The following is a 26,313-nucleotide window of genomic DNA, read 5'->3' on the forward strand; positions in this document are numbered from 1 at the left end:
ATTTGATCACTAATTCGATGCACATCAAATCATTCTTATAGGTTAAAACAATGAGAAACATTTATTTTTAATCTAGAAAATAAAATTAAACAGACTTATAAAAATCCAATTGCACGTGTTGGTTTAATCTATTCATATCTTTATTTATGTTTACATCGCTTATATGATCATCTGAGGTCAAATCGATAGGTAATTAGATGACGTATTGACTAAAATACAAACGAAACGAAACTATATATTATCTACCCCATGCTCTGTAAACTGTTTATTTTAGACTTTTGATAGTTTGGATAAATGTTTTACCATGTTATAAATCAAATATAAGAATTTGAGAAAAATCGGTAACCATGAATTTGTCAGCTAGTGCGCCTTTAAGATTTTAAATTGTTTGTTATTTGTCGTTCCAGAATTATTTTTTCTAACAACGACTCTTGATTCCGGGGAATAGTATATACTTTGTCAATCTGTTCTACACACCACATAATCATCAAAACAGCTCCCTCTCCTCCTTACCTAACATTACTTTTTGTAACTGTCCTCACTTGACAGAGTAACATAATGTTCTCAATATTAGTAACCTGTCGAAAAAATCGGTAATATAAAATTGGTCGTTTGTAAAGTTACACACTTGATTTCAGATGTAGCTGCTAGGAAGAACAAATAGAAACATGAACGTTATATCATTCAATACAAAACAATATATTAACATGTTTTAATAAGTGGTACAATATTTAGTCTGGTACATCATTGTACATGTACCATACTAAAATAATAAATTTTGCCCTTTTTAGATCAATCAAAAAATATAAAACATTAAATTTGAAATGCCTTTGTACGAAACTCTGATACTGTAAGTATAGCTGAGAAACGAAAACATATTATATTATCAACATAGATGGACTTCGTGACAGTGTATTTATAAGGTTCAGACAAAATTCATGATTATATCAGACACGCCTTTTTTCAAATACTTACAATGTCATTATTTCCCTCAGCAAAAATAAACATTCGAACAGGTGACCCAAATATATTTCAAATGACTCGTTTGGCTTAACACAAATGAAACTAGAAATTAAACTGTCAATTGTTCTTGAACAATTGAGAGGTCTTTCCTTTTTCAATGTAAAATACATGTTCCAACAGACGTAGAATGTATTGAAAAGGTCAAGGTCAACCTTAAAAAGCTCGAAAACACACTAAAAATCCTTTAAATAAGGTTAAAAACACTAAATTCGCTATCTGGGACATGACCTTGACCTTTGACCTTTTGACCTTTGTCAAGGTCATCGGTCCCCAATGCCATTACTGAAGACCCCAAGGGTCTAGGACCTTTGGTTATATAGTAAAAGCTGATTTTGTCTTTTCAAAAACCTAAAACAGGGGTTATGCCCCTTATAGAAAGGTCAAATCTCTTTGATCAAAATGTAACAAAGTTGCGCCATAATGACCCAAACATTTTCCACCATTTAAAACTTCTGTAAGTATAATGGTTTCTGAGATTATCCCATAACAAGCTGTTAGGTCAGAGGTCAAGGTCAACATACAAATTTGACCTTGAGATATTTTTTAAAGATACATGAAATGATGATGATTGGTGAAGATCCTATGTGTCTACGACTTACGGTTTCTGAGTTTTGGTGGCCAACCGACACCGGTTAATTTTCATAGGGGCATAACCCTACCAATGAGTCGTTGAATCTTTTCGATCCAAATGTAACGAAGAACCGGGGTCTGGTCCTGAACAAATTTCACCCTTCATTTTTTTTCTACCTATTACGGTTACGGTGTTGGAACGATAACAAGGTTTTTGGGTTTCGGAGGGATTACTCCGAACCGACAAAATATTTCGACTCACAGGGTGAGTTCCGGATAGGTATTCATGACACCAATACAAAGTGTGAACATGAAAGCGACATGGTTTACGGTTACTGAGGGAAATTTTGTCAAAGTTTGGCGGAACAAGAAGAATAATAATTAAACTGTCAATTGTTCTTGAACAATTGAGAGGTCTTTCCTTTTGTAATGTAAAATACATGTTCAAACAGACGTAGAATGTATTGAAAAGCTTTAAAACACACTGAAAAACCTTTAAATAAGGTTAAAAACACCAAATTCGCTATATGGGACATGACCTTGACCTTTGACCTTTTGACCTTTGTCAAGGTCATTAGTCCCCAATGTCATTGCCGAAGACCCCATGGGTCTAGGACCTTTGGTTATATAGTAAAAGATGATTTTGTCTTTCCAGAAACCTAAAACAGGTGTTATGCCCCTTAAAAAAAGGTCAAATCTCTTCGGTCAAAATGTAACAAAGTTGTGCCGTAATGACCCAAACATTTTCCACTATTTAAAACTTCTGTAAGTATAATGGTTTCTGAGATTATCCCATAACAAGGTGTTAGGTCAAAGGTCAAGGTCAACATACAAATTTGACCTTGAGGTATTTTTCAAAGATACATAAATTGATGATGATTGGTGAAGATCCTAGGTGTCTACGACTTACGGTTTCTGAGTTTTGGTGGTCAACCAACACCGGTTAATTTTCATAGGGGCATAACCCTACCAATGAGTCGTTGAATCTTTTCGATCCAAATGTAACGAAGAACCAGGGTCTGGTCCTGAACAAATTTCACCCTTTGTTTTTTTTCTACCTATTACGGTTACGGTGTTGGAACGATAACAAGGTTTTTGGGTTTCGGAGGGATTACTCCGAACCGACAAAATATTTCGACTCACAGGGTGAGTTCCGGATAGGTATTCATGACACCGATACAAAGTGTGAACATGAAAGCGACACGTCTTACGGTTAACGCGGCTAAATTTGTCAAAGTTTAACGGAAGAATAATAATAATAATAAAATGTCAATTGTTCTTTAACAATTGAGAGGTCTTTCCTTTTCGAAATGTAAAATACATGTTCCAATAGTCGTAGAATGCATTGAAAAGCTCTCAAACACACATAACACCGTTGAAAAATGACAAAAACAATAAATTCGATAATTTGCACATGACCTTGACTTTTGACCTTGTAATCTTTGTGAAGGTCATTGGTCCACAATGTCATTGTAAAAGACCCCATGGGTCTAGGACTTTTCGTTCAAGAGTTAAAGCTAATTTTACCTTTTCAGAAACCGTTAACGGCGGTTATGCCCCTTAATAATATGTCAAATCCTTTCGGTCAAAATGTAAAAAAGTTGTGCCTCAGTCACCTAAACATTTTTCACTGTTTACTATTTCTGTAAGATGAACCGTTTATGAGATATCGACTAAAAAGTCAAAAGGTCAAAGGTCAAGGTCAACCTTAAAAACATATAAAACACACTAAAAACCCTTAAAATAAGGTCAAAAACACATAATTCGCTATCTGGGACATGACCTTGACCTTTGACCTTGTGACCTTTGTCAAGGTCATTAGTCCCCAATGTCATTGTTGAAGACCCCACGGGTCTAGGACCTTTGGTTATATAGTAAAAGCTGATTTTGTCTTTTCAGAAACCTAAATCAGGGGTTATGCCCCTTACAGAAAGGTCAAATCTCTTCGGTCAAAATGTAACAAAGTTGCGCCATAATGACCCAAACATTTTCCACTATTCAAAACTTCTGTAAGTATAATGGTTTCTGAGATTATCCCATAACAAGGTGTTAGGTCAAAGGTCAAGGTCAACATACAAATTTGACCTTGAGGTATTTTTCAAAGATACATGAATTGATGATGAATGGTGAAGATCCTAGGTGTCTACGACTTACGGTTTCTGAGTTTTGGTGGCCAACCGACACCGGTTAATTTTCATAGGGGCATAACCCTTCAATGAGTCGTTAAATCTTTTCGATCCAAATGTAACGAAGAACCGGGGTCTGGTCCTGAACAAATTTCACCCTTTGTTTTTTTTCTACCTATTACGGTTACGGTGTTGGAACGATAACAAGGTTTTTGGGTTTCGGAGGGATTACTCCGAACCGACAAAATATTTCGACTAACAGGGTGAGTTCTGGATAGGTATTCATGACACCGATACAAAGTGTGAACATGAAAGCGACACGTCTTACGGTTAACGCGGCTAAATTTGTCAAAGTTTGGCGGAAAAAGAATAATAATAATAATAATAATAATAAACAGAAGAAATACAGTAAGGTCTTTCCCTTTTGTAAAAGGAAAGACCTTAATAATCAGAAGAAATACAGTAAGGTCTTTCCCTTTAGTAAAAGGAAAGACCTTAATAATTTTAATGTTAAACTGATTGTTGATGAGTTCGTTTGAAATAATTTCCGACGACAGTGTTGTAGTTTACCGATTGTAAAATCTCGATAATTGACTAGGAAGACATGCACACAAATCAAGGCAGCAAACAAAACTCGAGAGAATCACATGAACTATAAAAAGAGAAATACCGGGTGCGTCGTTAATAAAAGCGTATCCGACATTCGAATGTATACTCAGTTTATAAACAATAACACAATAATTCGTGTAAACATTTTGTGGCAACACATTTATATCATGTCAATAAAGTATGTCAATAAAGTACATTACATAGAATTCATGCAAATATTTGCAAAACTTGTTTGACATAAAATTGCAATAAACATGATTAACCGAGAAAAAAAGGATGTAAGCGTGATGGCGTGATCTAATCGTGTTTTTGAATAGTAGTTCACAAAGTTTGTACTAACGCCACCAAGCAACATATGTATATTCAAATTATTTCTACCATCAAAAAGGAATAGAATATCATTAATCTTCTGCAGGCAATTTCCTTTCTTGTTATATGTTTTGAGAGATACTTCTAATCAATTGATTCAAGGATGAGGGCATTATTTCTTTTGTTTTATTCAGCCAATAACAAAAATAAGAAAAATGTATTTACAGTTTGGTTATTTCCCCCTCAATTAGTATGGATCAAAAGCAGTAATAAACAGTTAATAGTATCATTAATCAGTACACATCGTTGGGAGAACGAACTTTCTTTTCAGGAACCGTCAAGAGTAAAAAAAGCCTGAAATTTTAATTTAGATCTTCATTTACTTTGGTCTAAAAACAAATAAAAAAGTAAACGGAAATGAAATTAAAAAAATTCTCTAATTCTATGGAAATTTATACCTTTCCGAACCCATTGGATACACACAATTAATTAACGCGTGGTTGCTGGTGATCTCAGAAGTTAGTAAGATGAATTTAAGAATAATAACCTTTATCAGCTCAGTGGATGAATCAAACAATGCTCACAGGTGTCCATGAAATTTACAGTTTTTCTGGACTGTGGAATGCACTCGACGGAAATTTTTGTTTAACAAAAAATGAAAATCTATTTTTTCATCATTAGGGAAACAGATTCGTACATACATTTTTAGTTACTAGTGGATTATCGGATTTATCCAACTCGATATTTCAAATCTTAAAATCTTCGCCGAGGCTCGGACTTTAAAATTGATAATTTAACTATCTCGATTGGATAAATCCGAGAATCCACTGGTATCAATGTAAGAATCTATATGTCCAAAAGCCACTATATTGAAAAAAATTATGCAAACTTTACAAAAATATTGAACTAAGTTAAACATGTTAAAATTAAAATGGCTTATGATTTTGATTGGTTGGTTAATATTTGCCTTTCTAGAGATTATTTCATAATACCGAAATATGATACCGGAGAACAGTAACACATATGCTTTGTTAACACGACATAACCATCCCCATCCCTGTTAGTATCAACATGTCCTCAATGAAGATCGAACTATTTAGTAATATGAAAATAGTCTATAGTAATGTAACCCACTCCATTTCAGATGTAATCGCTCGGAAAAATGATGTACGTATAATGGAAGAAAATCTCAAGAAGAGTATTGAACAACAAAAGATAACAGAATCAAAGTTATCATCTGTTGAAGCACAGTTAAAAAGTAGCACTAAACGAGGTTCTTATAGTTAATGTTTGATTCATCTTAACAAATTCAATACAATGAACTAGATTCTGAAAAAATAAAATGTATGTGCTTATCATTATATTCGCACCACTTTGAGAGCAATATATCGAAACATGTATGCTAAATCATCCAATACAAGAAAAAAATCAAATATGTGTCGATAAGTGGTGCAATTTATTGTCTATCATGTTACCATTTTTAGAAGAAAAATTATGTTATTAATAAAGGAATTCCAAGACTAAATCATGCATTACCCAAGTCAATCAGAAAATATTAAACATTAAATTGGAAAAACAGTCAATAAAAGACAACATATTATCATTTTTTATAAGTGGTGTATTATGTATTTTTAATTGCTTATTCATGTACCATACCAAAATTAGAAATGCATATGCACAAAACTCTGTATACTGTACGGACATGAAGTATATTTCAAAAAGAGATTACATATCATGTTGTCACAATTGATTGACATCATGACAGTGTATTGTCAAGACCATTATATATCATGATAGTCAAACATGTTTTTATTCTAACACTTACAATATCATGTTTTCTTTAGCAAAAACTAATATTCAAACAGGTGTACCAAATATTTCAACATTTCATTTTGAATTATTTAACATAAATCAAACTAGGAATAGTTTAAATGTTAAACCGACGGTTGGTCAATTTAATTGAAATAAGTGACGAGGACAGTATTTTAGTTTATCGATGGTATAGTCTCGGAAATAAACAAGGAATACACAAATCAAAGCGGCAAACAAAACCCGAGGAAATCACATTGAACTCCGAGCGGAGGAAGACTAGATGCGTCGTTAGAGAAATTCGAATTTATACTCTATAAACATTAACAAAATAATTCGTTTAAATATCTTCTGACAATAGATGTATATCAATTAAGTACAAATATTAGCATGATTAGAATTCATGCAAATATTTGCAAAAATGGTTTGACATAAAATTGTAATTAAATGAGAAGAAAGAGATAGGAAGTTAACGTGATGTGATCGAATCGTTTTGTAAATCGTAGATTACCTATTTTTACTTTCGCGACCAAGTTGGAAACATATATGTGTATTCATCATTATTTATACAATAGAGTATCTCAGAATATCTTGTATCATCTTAAGCTATGTTCCCCTACATGTTACATGTTTTATGAGAGATAGTTATAATCCATTGATTCAATGAATTCAAAAGGAGATTGGTATCAATTCTTGTGTTTTTATCTATTTACTAACAACAACAAAAATAGGAAGACAAGTTAATTTCAAGTTTAATACTTTTTCCTTAAAATATTATGAATAGAGGAGCTATATGATAAATATCAATGAGACAACAGTTCATTGACACACATACATAGTTGCAACTTTATATTAATAGGAAAACGAACTTTGTATTAACCGTCAAACGTAGAAAGGACCCTTATAATTGTACAAAGCTCTTCATTAACCCGAATCTCATTAAAATTGATAATGAAACAGAAATGAAATAAAATAAGATTTATTAATATGTACTTTCCTAACTTTAAAAGTTCCTCTCACATCGTTTTGCTTCCAGTTTGCAATATAACCGACGATAACAATGGACTTTTTTATCGATATTTCTGCATCAGAAATTGATCAAACCTTTTCTAATTTAAAGATTTGTATACTTTTTTTTTTCATAGATGATGTGTTTCCGTCGGATTAAGTTTTCAACCCACATTTCTTTTCTGTAAATATATTTGTGATTGTTGCACCTGAGGGTACATGTATCACCAGCCCAGTAGTCAGCACTTAGGTTTTGACATGAATATCAATGATATGGTCATTTTTATAAATTTTCTGTCTACAAAAGTATGACTTTTTTCGAAATACTAAGGATTTTCTTTTCCCATGCATAGATTACCTTAGCCGTTTTTGGCACAACGTTTTGGAAATATAGGTCCTCAATGCTCTTTAACTTTATACTTGTTTTGCTTTATAACTATTTTGATGTGAGCGTCACTGAAATGCGCGTCTGACGTATAAAATCTTACATTTGCAAACTATTGAACAAATAAATATCGTCCAGTTTCTCCTACGTACTGAATACCTAACCCCGGTTTGTTTCATGTGAGTAAATAAATAATACTGTTTGTTTTTCAAGTTATATCAGTTTCAAAATTTAAAGAAAATGTGTGACCATTAAACGTGGACCTTACCGTATTGTTGGTGGAAAGACGGGGACATGTAAGTCATTTTTTGGCATGACACTTATCGATAGAAGGGTAACCACGATTTTTATTGTTAAAAATGTTAGCGATGGTAGTATTTTTAGATAACCGATTTTGAAGATTGAGACGTGTAGATACCCTTTGAACAAGTTTAGTATTTAGTAATTTTCCATTTCTAAGCTTCATAATTGTTTTGTTAGTGAATTATATAATAAAGGAGCAAAGACTGGCGTCCAGAATATGAACCAGCATACAATAATTTAAGTTATATAAAATGGATAAATTTGTTCGGCTAAAAATGTCAAACGCTATCAGTATTAATTACCCGAAAAAGATAGGGTATATCAGGGTAGGACTGATGGCTGACTAAATAGTAGAATGGGGCTGAATATTGAAATACTACTTTTTGATAAATATTCCTAAAGTAATGAACTAGGGCAGTTCTCGCTCGGACACCCACTCCATAATCTAGTATATTATAAGAGCATAAAGTAGTATGCACATATTTCCCCTCTCCCAATCAGGATGTTTTTAATTAACCCTTTCAAACGAAAAGTTCAACTAATTACATTTTTTTTTCACGACTGATAACATATCACTAAAAGTCAAAAATATCGTTGTTGGGATGTACAAGAATGACCACATCTTATCATATCATAACACACATAATACGCAGAGCAACAATTGGTTTACACAATATATTCATATTGCATCAGGGACACCAGAAATTTGAAACGTATAATAAAATCATTTAAAAAGACTGAATATGGAATTCAATTACAACAAGTTAAAAGTAAAGATATAAGTATACAGCAGCTTGTTAGCAAAATTTGGGCTAGGAATCAAAAGAATGTAAAATTATATATCTTTCTACTGACCATCACACCGTGTAATATCACGTGATAATTTTAGTACAAAGCAGGATTCGTAGCAATATTTTTCGTTATTCAGTGCTGGATTTCATCATGTAATATGTGTCATTTGGCGTTAAAAGCTATCCATGATTTCGTCCATCTATCTTATCTTTCCTTTTAATGTTTGCATTATTTTTAACTAAACCAATATTTGCGAAAACTAATGCTGAAATAAAACTGTATGTACTTCATTTTTTCAGTTGCTTTGACAGCTTTTGTATCAGCCCAACTTAGCTTATCCGTTGGAAGTGTTGTGAAATTTTCGGATGTTAAATTCAGTGAAGGCATTAGTGATTTATCAACCTTTAAAAGCACAGGAAAATTCAAATGTGGAAAAAATGGTTTGTACATTGTTTCCGTTACAATCGAGTTTGATATAAATGGTAGTGAATTCTATATTTACGTCAATGGTAAAGTATTCACAAGGAATTATAAATTACAACGGAGCAATTGGTGGCATTCCTCTACGGCAGTTATAGCGATTGAACTAAACACGAATGATACTGTGTGGGTTCAGATTGGAAGTCAGAGTACTAGTGTACGTGAAGATTTACATTCACGTTTCACAATTATCAAAATACACTAAACTTGAAAGTGGAAATGTTTTGGGATTTGTTTGTGATTTTTTGTTTATTGGACTGTCCGTTAAAATGGTTACTACGTTGAACATGTTGAATATCGTATACACAAATTCATCATAGTTTTGAAAAACAATTCTGACAAAAACAAAATATTCAACAAAATGACAAAGATTATAATTATAAGATCAGAATAGTTTTGTTACTGAATTTTACATCATTGAACATGTCGTATTTATAAATATATATCTTCCTTAATGTCGATGACTGCTCATTGATTGTCCTTATTTAATTTATTGATAGTTGTAATTAGACGCAATTTTGAGCTTAACATAATGCTAAGACAATCATTTTTTTTATAAATGTAGTTACAGGTAATTTTAAACTAGTAGTACTCTAAAAGTTAAGTCAGAATTGACACTGACATTTTTGTTATTTAATCCATATGAAAACCGATATATAAATAAGGAGACCGAGTCGTATTCTTTTTTAAAAAGAGTTTCAAATTTGAAGGTAACAGCCAAAATTTTAGACTATGTTTATATCCTCCCAATGTCATTAGTATAAAAAAATCAGATTCATAATTTTTTACGAAAATGGCGTGTAAAGAGATGTTATCCGCGAATTTTTCTAATATGATATATGTACCTAAGGTTTTCAAATGTCGTTTCTATACCTATTACAGTAAATATTTAAGGTGCACCTGCTCTGATACCTGTTTGAGATTAATTAAACACACCCAAAGCAAATTGTTTCATCTGTTACCTAAGTAAATGTCTAATCAAGCCATATAAATTAATTTGAATAAAAAAATGCAACCATCAATATATCAATTTAGATAATAAACAGACATTTCAATTGATATTTTATAGTGTCTTTCAATTTTGTGATGTTACACTACTGTTTCAGTTAAAGAAGAAGGTTGTTACCTATTAAATCGTTAAAACTTGCTGCATTTGTTTGCACTTGTTCTACGTCAAGAACCGATTGGTGCGTTTGTTGATGTATATCTTAAGTGTTTCTCATTTTTGGTTTTTATATATAGATGAGTCCGTTGGTTTTCCTGTTTGAATGGTTTTACACTAGTCATGTTTTGGGCTTATTATAGCTTGCTGTTCGTTGTGAGCCAATGCTCCATGTTAAATAGATATAAGTAGATGTGATATGAATGTCAATGAGACAACTCTCTCTCTAAGTCGAAATTTCTAAAAGTAAACCATTTTAGGCCAAAGAACGGCCAATGTTATGGCTTACTTCAAAAGAAAACTTGTATATAACAGAGGAACGAAAGAGAGACAGTCAATCTCATCAATCGAAAATAAACTGACAACTTCTGGCAAAAAATGAAAGAAAACAAACAGACAAACAATAGGACACATGACACAACATAGATAATCAAAGAATAAGCAACACGAACCCCACCAAAAACTAGGGGTGATCTCAGGTGCTCGGGAAGGGTAAGCAGATACTGCTCCACATGTGGCACCGTTGTGTTGCTTATGTTATAACAACTCCGGTAAATAGTCTAATTCGGTAGGTCACATTGATGAAAAGGAAGAGGAATGTAGTTACGACGTAAGGAACATAATCCGATTTCATTTGTGAAACGAATATTCAATAACGGTCAACCAACTCGTGATGCATATGGCGTCCGTGAAATTTACGAACGGAGGATTTCAACTTCACCATTAGGAACTCTTGGTTTGATAGCTTCCTTGTGAGCAGCAACCTTATATCAAGAAAACTATGATAAGAAAGCACGGGAATATAGTATCAATCGGGAGATGTATATTTCGTATGCAGGTGATCGTTGAATGTTGCTACTTAGAAATAGAAAGTTTACAATTTGGAAGCAAAAATCATCTTTTTGTTTTCAACGGATTCTAATAGTCAATTTCTAGATGTAAGTCGAGATATGATGCCGACTTAACTGTATCTGTTGTAACTTTTATCTCTAGTAAGATGGGATAGATGCGTTAAACATAGTCACCAAATTTTGAATTATTTAGTGGAAGAATGTCATTTATATAGCGGAAAGTATAGAATTAAATGATATTGCTAACTTCTTATCTTTCTCCCTGTATGAGGTCAGCCTCATAATAATAAAGAAACAAGTCGGCAAGAAGAGGGGCACAATTGGTTCCCATTGGAATGCCGACAGTCTGTTGAAAAACACGTCCTCCGAACGTCACAAATATGCTGTGAATAAAAAAAAATCAAGCATCTTTGTAATGTCAGTTTCAGAGATTTTTTTGTTTGAATCAGAGTGATTATTTACAAAGTAGCATTTATCCCTCCTTAAGACAAGATGCGTGTATTTACGTTGGCCATTCTTTTTTTTAACAAAACAATACCAACTCTTTCAATTTGTCTTTTAGTTTGGAATGTGGAATACTTGTGTAAAGTGTAGAAAAGTCAAAAGTTTTAATTCTATAGCAAGACGAAAGAGAGTTACATTGTATGTACTCTAAAAGATCTTTGGAATTCTTATCCACATCTGATTCACGCCACCTCTAGAATGTGCAGTTTCACAATAACTTTATTTAAAGCCCGTCTTTGATTGCTGATAAAATATATGATGATAACTTAGAAAGAAGTTTCGTGGAGCACTTGGAAGACCCCGCAATATACCGTTGTTTGTAAGGACACTCATGTAGTTTAGGTATCCAATACAGTGATGAAAGTTCCAGTTCTCTATCTTTGGTTAAAATTTCAAAGGAACATAAAACAGACCTATGATTATCCAGGATTTCTTCTTTTGTAAGTGTCGTGAGGGGATATGTTGAATGTTAATACCTAATTCGTTTATCAAGCAATTAATGTAATGGGTTTTAAACATATTTGTCATGGAGGTAGGATAAGTGTTTTACACCCTTTGTGTCTTTAAATATTGACGTACAGTCCGTGTAACGTAAAAGTTAACAATACGAACGATGCCCGAACCATGAACGGACGATGCCCGAACGATGTACGTACGCTTCCCGAACGGTGTACGAATGCAAACGAAACGCTGACCGAACGTTGTACGGACGCTGAACGAATGATGTACGAACGAAACCATGTACCATAAACCATACCATAAACGATAACATAAGCGCCCTTTAATCGTATATCCTATGATTTGGCGTAAATCGTTTCATTTAGCGTATACCGTATCGTTTAGCGTACATCGTTTCGTTTAGCGTATATCGTATCGTTTAGCGTACATCGTTTCTTGGCGTACATAGTTTCGTTTAGCGTATATGGTTTTTTTTTTAAATATCAAACATGAAATGTGTTCTGTTAAATCTTTTTTATATAGGTGATAATATGCGTAAAATTCGGATCAATCAACATTTTTTTGAAAATAGCCTAAGGTATCACCCTTTTTTTTCAAATGAACAACAATTCAAGTTATTTTAGATGGAAGTCGGAATTAATGTAATGTTCTTACCGAAATATATTACGGGTCTTAAGGTTGACTTTTTGTTTAAAAAGATTATTAAATATTTTTTATGTATTCCCTTTTATAGCATGTATTTTAAAATCGACTGAATAGCAGTTTTATCTATATGTCGTAATTAAACCATTTAGTTTTGTATTATAGATGTTTTTATTAATTTCAAAATCAGACGGAAAAAAACAAAATATTCGAGAAATTTCAAACAAAAACAATTACTTATTATGTGCCTCATCAACTCCAAACATAAATCCCTACCAATGTACAAACGATTGTGTATTATTTTACCAGTCCTATACATGCACTTTACTTTAAAAAGAAAAACAATCATCAACATTTGTCCGGCAAAAAACTAGACCATTTCCCTCTATTCCTGATTTTTCTTATACCATTTTCCTTAATTTTCTTTTACGATTTTCCACTGTTCATTATTTTGCCCGTTATACTCTTAGACTATTCTAATTTTGTATTTTTTTTTTTTTTTGCTTTATTTTCCTGTATTTATACCTCCTTAATTCGGAGCAACCCACCCTATGTATACATATGATACACACGGTCTATATGTCATCGCTTGTGCCGAAATACACATGTTTGCATAACACAGGATGTCCTTGTTCATATTTATTTTAAGTATTGAATGCTTTTTTTGTAACTTCATTGGGGTGTAAAAGCGTCGACCGAAGTACATTTTGTAAGAAGCGCTTCATTCTAAAAATGTGCGCACGGTCAACGCTTTTACAACCCTATGAAGTTACAAAAAGAAGCATTCAATACTTATACATACATTTTTTAGCTAGGATTATGAAAACACGATTTTTATCAAGTTTTTATTTCATTTTCCTGTCCACTCTATTGTGGGACCTTGTGTCATCTTGAATGATACATTTGATTGTGTAATGATATTGATTAAGGAATAACGCAAGATTGCAGTGTAGCCAATCAGAATAACGTATTATAATTCAATTCAAATCTTTATTGCCATAAAACTACATATTTATATGTATGTGACACAATGTATAATGAAACATACATCTAATGTTATCATAACACTGTAAATATTCTCCTAATGATACATCTAATAGTTGCCACTGGACATTAAACAGCTAACTATAAATTCATCCGTCATATTTTTGTTATAATGTGAAAATCAAACAACATGATGATACAATAATTCTTGCAGATTTTCAATAATGGTAAACAAAACCACTCAATCACATCCCTACGACACAAATTAAAGTCTACCCTTTTCACATTAAAATACGTTATTTTTATCTATTTCAATCTATTCTGAATAATTTTAAACAATTTCAAATCAAACGGTCATTTTTCTTATTTGCCATAAAAAAACAATTATTTTCATTTCTCATTTTAAACAAATCGATTGTTTTTCAATGGTCGGTGCCTGTCAGCATTTATAAAACCGTGTTTGCCAGGGGAAAAAAAGCTACATAGAACAGGAAAATAGCAATGTCTTAGAAATACTTCGAGTCCCTACCTGTATTTTCTAATTTCTGTTGTAATGTGTAATGCAAAGTAGTAATTCCTGAATACTATTTTGTACCCATCAAGTATCTAGGGTTAATAACAAATCTATGGACAGTAGTCTCCTTTTCTTTACTCGCAAAGTATTCACCTAAATCATGTTTTATTTATGAAAATTGCTCATTGCTGGCGAATGTTAAACATTGATCTCTAGGTTTTCAATTGTTTAGTTGTTAAGTTACTTTCTGATATCGCAAATCTGACATTTTATGGTATTTGTTGTTTGCATCCAATTGCACCAATGCATCTAAAAGATATAACGCGACACCGTACAAGAGTCGTTATTTTACATAAACTATTAGTATTTTTTTCTTTAACGAAAACGAAATACGAAACCACTTCTCGCAATTCGCTTTGGGGTTATTGTGCTTGTCTTTTGACAAAATATAGCATTGTTTCAAAAACAAAACATATAAGAGTAATATATAAAACTGAACTAGAGTGAAGAGTTGAGAAGTAGGAATTCCGAATTTTAATTGAATGTTCTAAATCTTAGTGTATTTCTGATATATTTCACCGTCACCAGCTAATAAAAGCAACATATATATAATATTTTTGAGATGAACAATTTAAATTTTTTACTCGGCGTTTATAAATAACATTGAAAGTACAACATCTTATAAACGATAATCATTGATATCATAAAATTAATGTAAATCAGCCACTCTTTCTCAGGTTGAGATGGAATATGTTCGTTATTTGTTTTAATGAGTTTAACAATCGAAACCTCTAAAATATCGTCTTATGACAAGCACGAAAAATGGCAAAACTAAACTTCCAACAGCAGACAATGATTTCTAATTATACGATATTCTTTCAATGGATGTTTTAAATGCAATGCAGAACTTATCAAGTAAGACATTTCTTATCCCTTTTCAAATATGGAGTCACATGCACGAAAAAGTTTGTCTGACAGCATATTTCATCCTGGCCACAACCCCGCCACACCTACCTTTTAAAAATTTAATGGTATCTCCCTAGTGTTGATTTCGACCTCGAGCTTTAATGGTAATCGCAGAGAAATAGTCAATTGTAAGTCGATTTGCCTCTATTCACCACCAACAAATAACCACAAGCTGAGTGAAGAGACTTTCTTGCTATAAGACGTCTAGAACTATTTTCAACCTTGTCGTCTTATTTTTTAAATTATGTCATTGATGATCAGATCACTACAACGCTTTAACAAAATATTCGTTCTCGTGAAAACTAAGACTTGTTTAACTTTCAAATTTTATCGTGGTCTCTTCTCATGATATAGCGGCTATTTGTATGTTGGCTTTACAGCTAATTTCCGTATGCATGTACAGCGAGACTTTGATTAGCTTGCTTGCTTAGTTTGTATATTTTACAATTGTAATTGGGATAATGTCCAATCAAATTTAAATATAATATATACAGATTAAAATAGAGGAAAACACTAAATTCTTAAACAAATATATTGTAAAATGGACACCAAACACATTTTGATAGAATAGTGTACTGATAAATTTTCTTGTGTATTTTCTATGTTCTGGAAACTTCAACATCCCATCAACAATACTTAAATTAAAGTCCTAAGTTTAATAAAGTAAATATAAAATTGAGAATGGAAATGGGGAATGTGTCAAAGAGACAACAACCCGACCAAATAAAAAACAACAGCAGAGGGTCACCAACAGGTCTTCAATGTAGCGAGAAATTCCCGCACCCGGAGGCGTCCTTCAGCTGGCCCCTAAACAAATATATACTAGTCCAGTGATAATGAACGCCATACTAATTTCCAAATTGTACACAAGAAACTAAAATTAAAATAATACAGGACTAACAAAGGCCAGAGGCTCCTGACTTGGGACAGGCGCAAAAATGCGGCGGGGTTAAACATGTTTGTGAGATCTCAACCCTCCCCCTATACCTCTAACCAATGTAGTAAAGTAAACGCATAACAATACGCACATTAAAATTCAGTTCAAGAGAAATCCGAGTCTGATGTCAGAAGATGTAACCAAAGAAAATAAACAAAATGACAATAATACATAAATAACAACAGACTACTAGCAGTTAACTGACATGCCAGCTCCAGACTTCAATTAAACTGACTGAAAGATTATGATTTCATCATATATTTTTTAAAATATCATTTGCAAGGCTGCATGCCCATTGTATCTATCATTTTCATATATTTCTTTTCCGCCATGCATAAGTTTAATCTTTACTTTTACTTTATTCTATATATATATAATTTGTTTCAGAGATCGATTTATGAACTTTATGCTTAAAATAATTAACCCACAATATATGTATATGGTATACGGCATTTATATACATGTACATGCATAATAATAATCCCTTAAATATATTTTAGTTGATTGATTGAAGTTGTTTTATGTCCAGGGTAAACTATGTCAAACATTTTATGAAGAAAAAGAGTTTCTAATTCGAAGGAAGGTTTTACGACATATTTTGCACAATGTAATCTAAAGTATTATTTCCTTGTTTCAAAGTAAAAAAAAAATAAATATTATTTATTTTCATATTTAAAAAAAAAAAACGTGGATTTGTTTTGTGATCAATAGATCTTACTGCGACCGGATTTATAATCTATACTATTAAACGAGAAGACCTCAGTTTTGGTGTCGCTTCTCTTCTTTCCACAATAAATTAATCAACACGACTCTGTGTCCTATATATACAGTGCATAGTCGCATTTGTCATCCATTCATATGATTATTCAGATTGAGTTATTTTGGGAGAAAAACGAGAAAAAAGGCATTCGGATATTGTCCCGTCATTGGACGAAATTTTAAGTCAGATTATACTTCCGGTTTGCGTTTTTCTGTATACTTTGAACAAACAAATAGTACGAATAAATTGTATTTTAATTCTGTTCAGATTTTATTAAATGGAGAGGGTCTGTATACTATGTCAATTGACCACCATGGATCGATTACTAAACTAAGAATTGAAAGTAAATACACTTTATTTATATAGTAATATACAGATAAGCGCAAACATTATTCATGTGAACTTTTGATACCTTTTCTGAAATTCTCCATTCATTAAATATTTTACAAAATTCATTGATAACAATAAAAAAGATGTGGTATGATTGCCATGTTGAGACAACTCTCCACAAGAGACCAAAATGACACAGAAATTTACGACTATAGGTCACCGTACGGCCTTCAACAACGAGCAAAGCCCATACCGCAAACTCAGCTTTAAAAGGCCCCGAAATGACGATGAAAAAAAATTCAAACGAGAAAACTAGCGGCCTTATTTATGTACAAAAAAGGAACGAAAAACAAATATGTAACACACAAACAAACGGCAACCACTGAACTACAGGCTCCTTTCTTAAATGTTCATAACATACTAAATGTATGTTCATATTGAAATTGATAGAGAACCAAAAATTGGGAATTTTGGAAATGAAGGAGGAGGTATAAAACTTCTAACAACACTTTACATACTTTTAACTCCGCTTTGAATGCCCGCGATTTCGCGGGTGTGTTCTAGGAATGTTTATATTTAGGTGTGTGCCAAATAGGGAAACAATAAACTGGTAATTGATGACCATTTAGACTTCGTTTAGATACCACACGTCTTCAAAATTAAAAGTTTAAAATAAAATTTTGGGAAGTTAAAAATTGAAAAGTGAAACGCTAAAATGTATATACAAACCGATTCTATCACTTTGTTCTGAGCAGTCTTAAGGGAAATATATATTGAAACTGTAGGAGATCATAGTGGGGTTAACGACAACGAGCCAGCAATCAAACAACAAAAACACATAAGGACAGCTAGTGGGTAACATATATAGTGTTCACCAATAGATAGGTGTATATGTTCCATACCATATGAGTATTTGGACCGTACGGTCCGGACCGTATACGTATACTCGTACGGTCCGACCATACGCGTACGGTCGGACCGTATGAGTATACGCGTATGGTCCAGTACGAGCTAACCAGCTAACTATATATGTTATTAGATTCAGATTCAATATTTTATTATAGTCTCACCACATACAAACATAAAATGAGATTCACATACATAGATTTAAAACATTAAAACATTTGCATTGCATGTACCAATCTTAAAAAGATTTATGAGAGACTTTTAAGATATACATTGTATTATATACATATAAACATATTTTTACAATTTATAATTAAAATTCACAATATACATTTTTACTAAATGATAGTAAAACATTTGTTTCATTAAGAACTAGTGAAATAAAATACTATTTCTTCTTAATAAAATATTGTTGCAGGTTTTGGCAACTATAGCAGCAACATTGCCATTACTAAATAAAAATATAAATTTTTCATTATCTGATAAAAGGTTAAAATGTTCATTAAAATGTATCGCTTCATGTATCATGATTTGTCTTAGATCCACATACAATGGGCATTTTAAAATGACATGTAGTTCATCTTCAACAATAGAGCTACAGTTAAAACATGTCCTCTCGTGGACTTCTTTCCTTTCATATCTTCCAGTTTCTATTTTTAGTGGAGCTACCCCACATCTAAATTTAGCAAATAAACTTCAGTTTTTTAATGACAAAATATTTTGCAAATAATTTTCAGTACAATAGTTATTTTTAAACAATTTGTAAGTCCTCAATTTACTTCCCTCTGCATATGCAGCAACTCTTGTACACCAATTTGATTTAAAATTATCAAATACATCTTCTTCAATTTGTTTAATACAATTTTTGTTCAATACATTTAATTCAAAATTACAATATTGCTCATAATTATACAATTTTAACATTTCTATAACTCTAAAACTCCAGTTTTTAATTCTAGTATTACACTTTCGTATAGACCACTTAAAAATTTTAAAATTTATCCTGTGTGGGTCCATTATGGAACACCTAGCCCAATTTCTCAAGACACTTGACCATTGTTTAACGCATGGAGGTTTCCAGCCCATATCACCTGCTATGGCATCATTTGGAGTGTATTTGCCAACCCCCATGAAAAATCTCATGGCCCTGTTTTGGACTGCATTTATGCAGGAAAAGTCTCTGGTTCCCCAAATACCTGCACCATAACTAATAACTGACCATACCATTGTATCATACAGCTTTGAAAAAAATTTGTGCTGGAAACCACCATGCGTTTTACTCTTTACAATTAATAATCCTAATGCTCTACTGGCTGACTTCGCTACTGCCTTAGCCATTAACTGATAATCTAAAAATTCAGTCAGTAATAAGCCTAAATATTGGTAACTTTTTACACATTCCAAAGCATTACCACCAATAGAAAAAGTACATTTAGTTTGTAAAACAGCTGGATTTCTAAAATGCATGATCTTAGATTTATTTATATTAACTGTCAGCTCATTGTTGAGACACCATGTATTAAGCACATTCAACATTTTTTGCAAATCTTCTTCATTCTCTGCCATTAAGATAACATCATCAGCATATAACAATATAGCTAATTTTTCTTCATCTATGTTAATACCAATATTCAAAGCATTAATATCCTCAACCAAATTATTTATATATATATATATTAAACATTATAGATGATAAAACACAACCTTGTTTCAATCCAGAATCAACATTAAACCATTCAGTCATATTACCATTAATACGTACACTACATTCTACATTAGAGTATAAAGCTTTTAAAGAATACATAAATTTTGAACTAATACCTAAATTTTCCAGTTTGTTAAACAAAAAAACTCTATTAATTGAGTCATATGCTTTCTTAAAGTCTATAAAAGCTACATATGTTGACAATTTACACTTTTTCCTGGTTTCTATTATTGATGTTATAGTGCTTATATGATCAATTGTACTTTTGCCTTTCATAAAACCGTTTTGCTCGTCGTTAATTATTTCCCTTTCATCTAACCATTTGACTAATCTTTAGATCATATTAGATCATATGGGTTAAATTTAAACAAATTAACATTAATCACATTCTTTATTTTTAGGTTTACTAATTAATATTATTACAATTACACGGATAAAATGAACAAATGAACAATTGAAATTAAATATCTGTTTAATTGTATATATCTTGTTCCTTATTTTGGTACTCTCAACCAATGTTACACTTGCTACCACAAGTAACGTACTAATATTTTTTACATTTACATTTACATGTTTGCAGTTTGTGTATGTTCCTTGGCATTTGCATTTTTCGTAAAGTTGCTAAATATTCTAAAACAATTGTCCTCCCACATTATATTTACTTCCAATATTTTCAATTTTAGTGTTCATAATTCAATTATTTTACTGAGTGATCGACATGCTAAATACAAGAGATTAACAGATTCAATTAGCGTGAATTTTTTAAATCAATAAAATATAAAAGTGTTGTTTTTTTTCAAATACAGTTAAACTTTTTTATATCAATTTGAGAATTAAGTTATATTGATCTGTTATATGCATCTAATTAACTTTGCCAACTTCTTAATATAAGTCAGACCGTACGCGTACGGTCCGACCGTATGAGTATTTTGAAAAAGTACGCATACGGTCCAGACCGTACGCGTACGGTCCAAATACTCATACAGTCTGGAACATATACACAAAATGCCAATTTCTAAATCATTCCTTATTTCTTTATCATTGTGAATAATTTATTCCGGAAAATAGAATACATGTACTACATGTCTTTGATTTAACAAATGATAAAAGATCTGGCGTAAAAACGTGATTCTTAATATAATTTAAAAATTGAGGAGAAAGCCAGAATAAGAAAATTATACAATTTAAAGAGTACCATGCCATCTTAAAGTTTTACTACTAAGAGGTATATTGGTCCCCTTCTTTTAAGGCAGTGGCTATTCGTCTGGCTAGCCGGGCAAATTGTCAAAAATGTCTATTCATCCGGCAAGCCGGACAAATAGCATTTTTACGGTTTTTCGCTATTTGTCCGACCAAAAATCATAATGATGAAGATATAGCATCGTGTTTTGAAGGTTTTAAATAAAGCACGAGTTGTTTTAAAATAATTATATTGTCTAACATCGTTTTATGAAAGAAAAAAAAACTCATTCTAATAAAAAAAACCAAAAAACTATACATTTGATTCAGATTTTTTTTATTCTAATATTCTAAAGGAATTTGGGTAGGAGGGGGGATGATTCTCTCTTTTGTAGTTCTGCCTATGAATTTCATGTAAGGTAAATAGTCGGCTTTATCTGTGATTCCAAAAGATCCTGAATTTATTGTTTCTGTGAAGTTTGGTTAAAGTAAGGTCCCCATGTGATTATGTACGATTCTTAATCAGCGTAAACGTCAAGTAATGGACAAGCAACCCAACGAGAAAAATATAATTTAAGAAGCATCTACATGTACATGTATAACTAGTTTTGAGTTAGAGAAATCATTCAATGCCATATGATTCTATTCAGATTTGTGCGTTTTTCGATTTACGAATAAGTCAATAGGATAAAAAAAGTAATTGAAGCAAAAAAAAAAAAGATACATGAAATAACGAATTAACATAAGTTTACAAATACCTAGGTGCATTTAATAAAACAACATTTGAACTTATTAATACATTTTTTTCATATTATTGTAATTTATGTTTATGTTCCCGATATGGAGTTCTTCTAAAATTAAATATAACTTGAATGGGTATTTCTGGTGTATATAAATGTATCACACGTGCTATCTACATGTACAATATACGGAAATGACACGGCTGGGTATTGTAAAGTTACTGAATGAAGATTACTGTCAAGTGTATATCCCCGGACGAAGAATTTACTGGTTTGTCAAAACGGTTTATTCCCGATTGTCCCACTTTTAAAATTTTTAGAGTTCTGATTGTCCCACATGAAAAGTTCTGATTGTCCCACATTATTTTATGAAGTAAATGTTGTTATATAAACATATATAAGTAACTGTGGTTTGTTTTGCTAAATAAACTAGAATTATTTTTTTTCACATTAAATATCAATTTTATAAAGTATAAAATATTAATTTTTTAAAAGTATAAAATATTTATTCTAAAACAGTTTAAAATATTAATTTTATAAAAGTATAAAAAAGAAGTTTTTTAAATCATTGCTGATAAAAGCCCCTTTTATTTAAAAAAAATATATATCTGATTTATCAACTATATCTACAATGTTAGGTTATTTATAAAACAAAAGTCAATACCGTAATTCTACAAACATTTTCTCTGTAAAGTTTACGAATACAAATAAATATAATGCATGCAATTTAAAAAGGTATAAACTCATTTACATTCTAACCTCCCACACGAACTTGTTGATGGAGAGATGTTTCCACTAATATTTTCAACTTTACTAGGGAAGTCAGTGCAAACAAGGATTTGTATAGTAAGACAAATCCTTGGTGCAAATAAATACAACTTTCTCGACACTATTGAAGACTGCTTACACCCAATGTCAGATTCACCTGAACCAACAACTTTCTTTATTGATAACGAAGCTACTGTCTAGATTTTTTACCAGATCTGCCTTTCCTTTCCAAAAATCATTATTAGAGATTGTTTTACCAACATTCCTACTGCCCGTAGCCAGGATTTTTAAAAGAAAGGGGGGTGTACATGGACTCGCGAGATAACCATACTCAACAGTCACAATTCAAACAGAACTTCGACTGTAACAGTGCTTATTGGTTTCCCGCGACCCTCCTGGCTACAGTTGTGGTCTTTGCCGTAAAGTGCATTCATTGAGACTCGTCACCAACTATATAAAGACTTCCATAAAAATTAGAAGATGTGGTATGATTGCCAATGAAAAAACTCTCCACTAGAGACCAAATGACAGAGAATTTTCAGTTTTAAAGGCACCGTTTTAAAAAATTGTAAAACAATTCAAAAGAGAAAAACTTACGACCTAACGTAAGTACCAAACAATGAACGAAAAACAAATATGTTACACAGCTTAGGACAGCTTAGGACAGGAACATACAGAAAGTGGCGCCAACCCTCCCAATAATCCAGGACAGTGTTTTAACAGTTCAACATAAGAATTAACTATAAAAATCAGTTTAAAAGGGCACATCTCATCAATGTATACAAACAGAAATGCATATAAAAAAAAGATACAGAGTGAACGTGGTCGACTAATTATACATCCCCACAACAAAGACACTAAGTACAGATCTGAGATTATTCAAAAAATTACTGACAGCTAGTTCAGAGCCAACAATTAATACATGTATTTAAAAAAAATATGCATCTAAGACTAAAATATGTTAATATTAATATTTGTTCGTTTTATTTTTGAATATTTTATGATTTACACTGATTAGTAACCTGTAACATATGCTACTCATCATGATCGGATAATCACTATCAAAACAATTCCCAATTGTCCCACAAACATGTTCCCGATTGTCCCACAAAATTTTATTACTTTTTTACCTGTAATTTCAAAAAGTGGGACAATCGGGAAGACACCGTCAAAACGGTTAGGTGTAATTTGTCATATTGTAAAGGTTTGAATCGCGCTCATCTCTTCTTTTTTTTAATATGAAATGCGCCAATAAATGAAACTTGACATATTCCCATTTCCATTCTCAATTTTATTAATTGTGTCATATTAACTTCGAAACGATTAACCTATTTACACGTACATGTAACATTAGAATACTGACTTCAACTGTTGAATAACTTTATAATTACTAAAATTACTAAAATTTGAAATTATGTACTTCTCCTTCCGTATGCCATGTTTTTTGTGTTAGTTCTATCTTTCCATCAGGTCCCTAGTGCACTATTTTGTTCTAAGTGCAATAAGGAGGTCCTTTCAGTTTGCGGTATCTGTACCTGTAAATACCGAAAAGGACCTCATCAGTGCACTAAGAAGAAACATTTGAAAACAAGTCTATAATATTTGCGCAATTAAATGATTGTTTTCTTGGCGCAAATGAATGTTGCAGTTTTTACAATAAAGTGATGCAAAATAAGAATTGGCGTAATTAACTTGTGGCGCAAATTAATTCTTTTCTAGCGAAACTAGATATCGGCCTTCAAAACATTGTGTGTACATAAACAAAACAGTATTTATCTTTTACGCAGTCTAGCCGGAGAATAAAAGTTTTTGCAATTTGTGTATGATTTTAATTTTAGAATTTAATGAACAAGAAGATCGTTAGAGACCTTAAGTGAATCGGAAAATGAGCTATGCGCGATGAAAGGGAAAAGTTTGGTGCGTCGATAACAAATTTCATGGATGCATGTGATAACTGTAAAATGTCAAGTCTTTAAATAACACCCATTTGTAGAACGGATTAGTTCGATCTTTCAAATATGTGTAGAATAATAATTAAAAAATATATTATTTAGTCTCTTTCATATAAATACTGTATTTTTATTTGATCATCGATTGCAAACATAACTTCCAGTGAGAAATATTTCATGTATTCGTACAAAGAACAAATCAACTTCTTTTAGAATACAATTGAATGGTTATTTAGGTAAATGATTTGCGACAGAATAAGTGAAACTTGTCCAGAAGCTTACCTCTGAAATAAAGAAATATAAAAAAGGTAGAGTTATTTTTAATTCTGTATTTTACTCATAATGTACTTAAGGTAAAGGAACAGTAAATGGGCTATGTCGCAGATTTTTCTAAAATTTTGCTTACAACCTTGACTCGTTGAACTACAAATGAAAATCGAAAAAATAATGCATTTATCTCTTTTAATATTTGAAATATTACAGATTGATTTCCTTATGAGTGAATATTTGTATAGATAGCACATAAAATCGGCGAAATCTTTTCTAAAATTTAAATAAAAAACATAAAATCTCTAATTCTACTCCATAGATTTTTCTTAAAAAATTGAATGTTGTTGACACATCAATTTCCGTTTAAATGATATAAAAAAATCATATGGTCACCGACTTCGTTTTTTGTCTAATAATCAATTTTGTACCTTGTTGGTAGTGAAAAACGTCAAAAATCAATGTTTTACGGCTTGTAACGCGACGACGTTACGATTATTTAGACGTTTTGTGGGATTTTTTCACAAAGAACACTGCAGTGAATGATGTATACCGTAAAAACGAAGTCGGTGACCCTATCTTTATTTTGCACCATTAAAACAGAAATGTATGTATCCACAACATATAGTTTTTTAAGAAAAGTCTATGGAGTAGAATTAAAGATTTGATGTTTTAAAGACAATTATTAGAAGATTTTAAGCCGATTTCATGTGCTTTCTATACAAATGTTCACCCATTTTGAAAGAATACAAACAGTAATATTTCAAATAATAAATTAGATAAATAATGCATTATTTTTCGATTTTCAGTTGTAGTTCATCGAGCCAAAGTTGTATGCAAAATTTTACTGAAATATGTTATATAGCTCATTTACTGTAACTTGACCTTAAGCACTTTTTACAGTAAAAAACAGTTTTAACACCGACAGCAGGAATTACAAGCGACGCTGGTTCCATAGATATCTTCAAATTTTTTTTATATACCCCTGGCATTTTTCGGTTTATATCAGACTCTCACATTGAGGAGAACAAATACCATGCATGGATGTGTCAGTTGGCTTTTTTTTAATACATTTAGATATGAAACATGTACTTCATATAAAGCCTCATGTATAGAACATTCTTTATAATTTATTTTGGCAAGGAAATATTTGGATCAGAGAAATGTTTGGCGGAGGAGAGAGATACATAGAGAGCCTGACTTATATCGCGGTATTTGGTCTAATGTTATTCATGTCAAAATGTGATTGGAGGAAACGTTTCCCATTCGTTTTATA

The 26,313-nt window shown here is 31.8% G+C and overlaps 1 protein-coding gene across 2 annotated transcripts in view; it reads left to right on the forward strand.

Annotated features, from left to right (window-relative positions):
- Positions 1-9,644, forward strand: part of LOC143042745 (uncharacterized) — a 107,859-nt gene extending 98,215 nt beyond the window's left edge. The window contains exons 3-4 of one of the 2 annotated variants that reach the window (XM_076215192.1): positions 5,782-5,910; positions 9,234-9,644. In XM_076215192.1, coding sequence (XP_076071307.1) covers positions 5,782-5,910; positions 9,234-9,619 — 515 coding nt within the window. In that variant the 3' untranslated portion in view covers positions 9,620-9,644. Of the gene's footprint in view, positions 1-5,781; positions 5,996-9,233 lie in introns of those variants that run through there. The other variant, XM_076215198.1, reaches the window with a different exon arrangement.
- Positions 9,645-26,313: the final 16,669 nt, after the last annotated feature.

This window comes from Mytilus galloprovincialis, chromosome 8 (genome assembly GCF_965363235.1).
Source record: "Mytilus galloprovincialis chromosome 8, xbMytGall1.hap1.1, whole genome shotgun sequence".
NCBI lineage: Eukaryota > Metazoa > Mollusca > Bivalvia > Mytilida > Mytilidae > Mytilus > Mytilus galloprovincialis.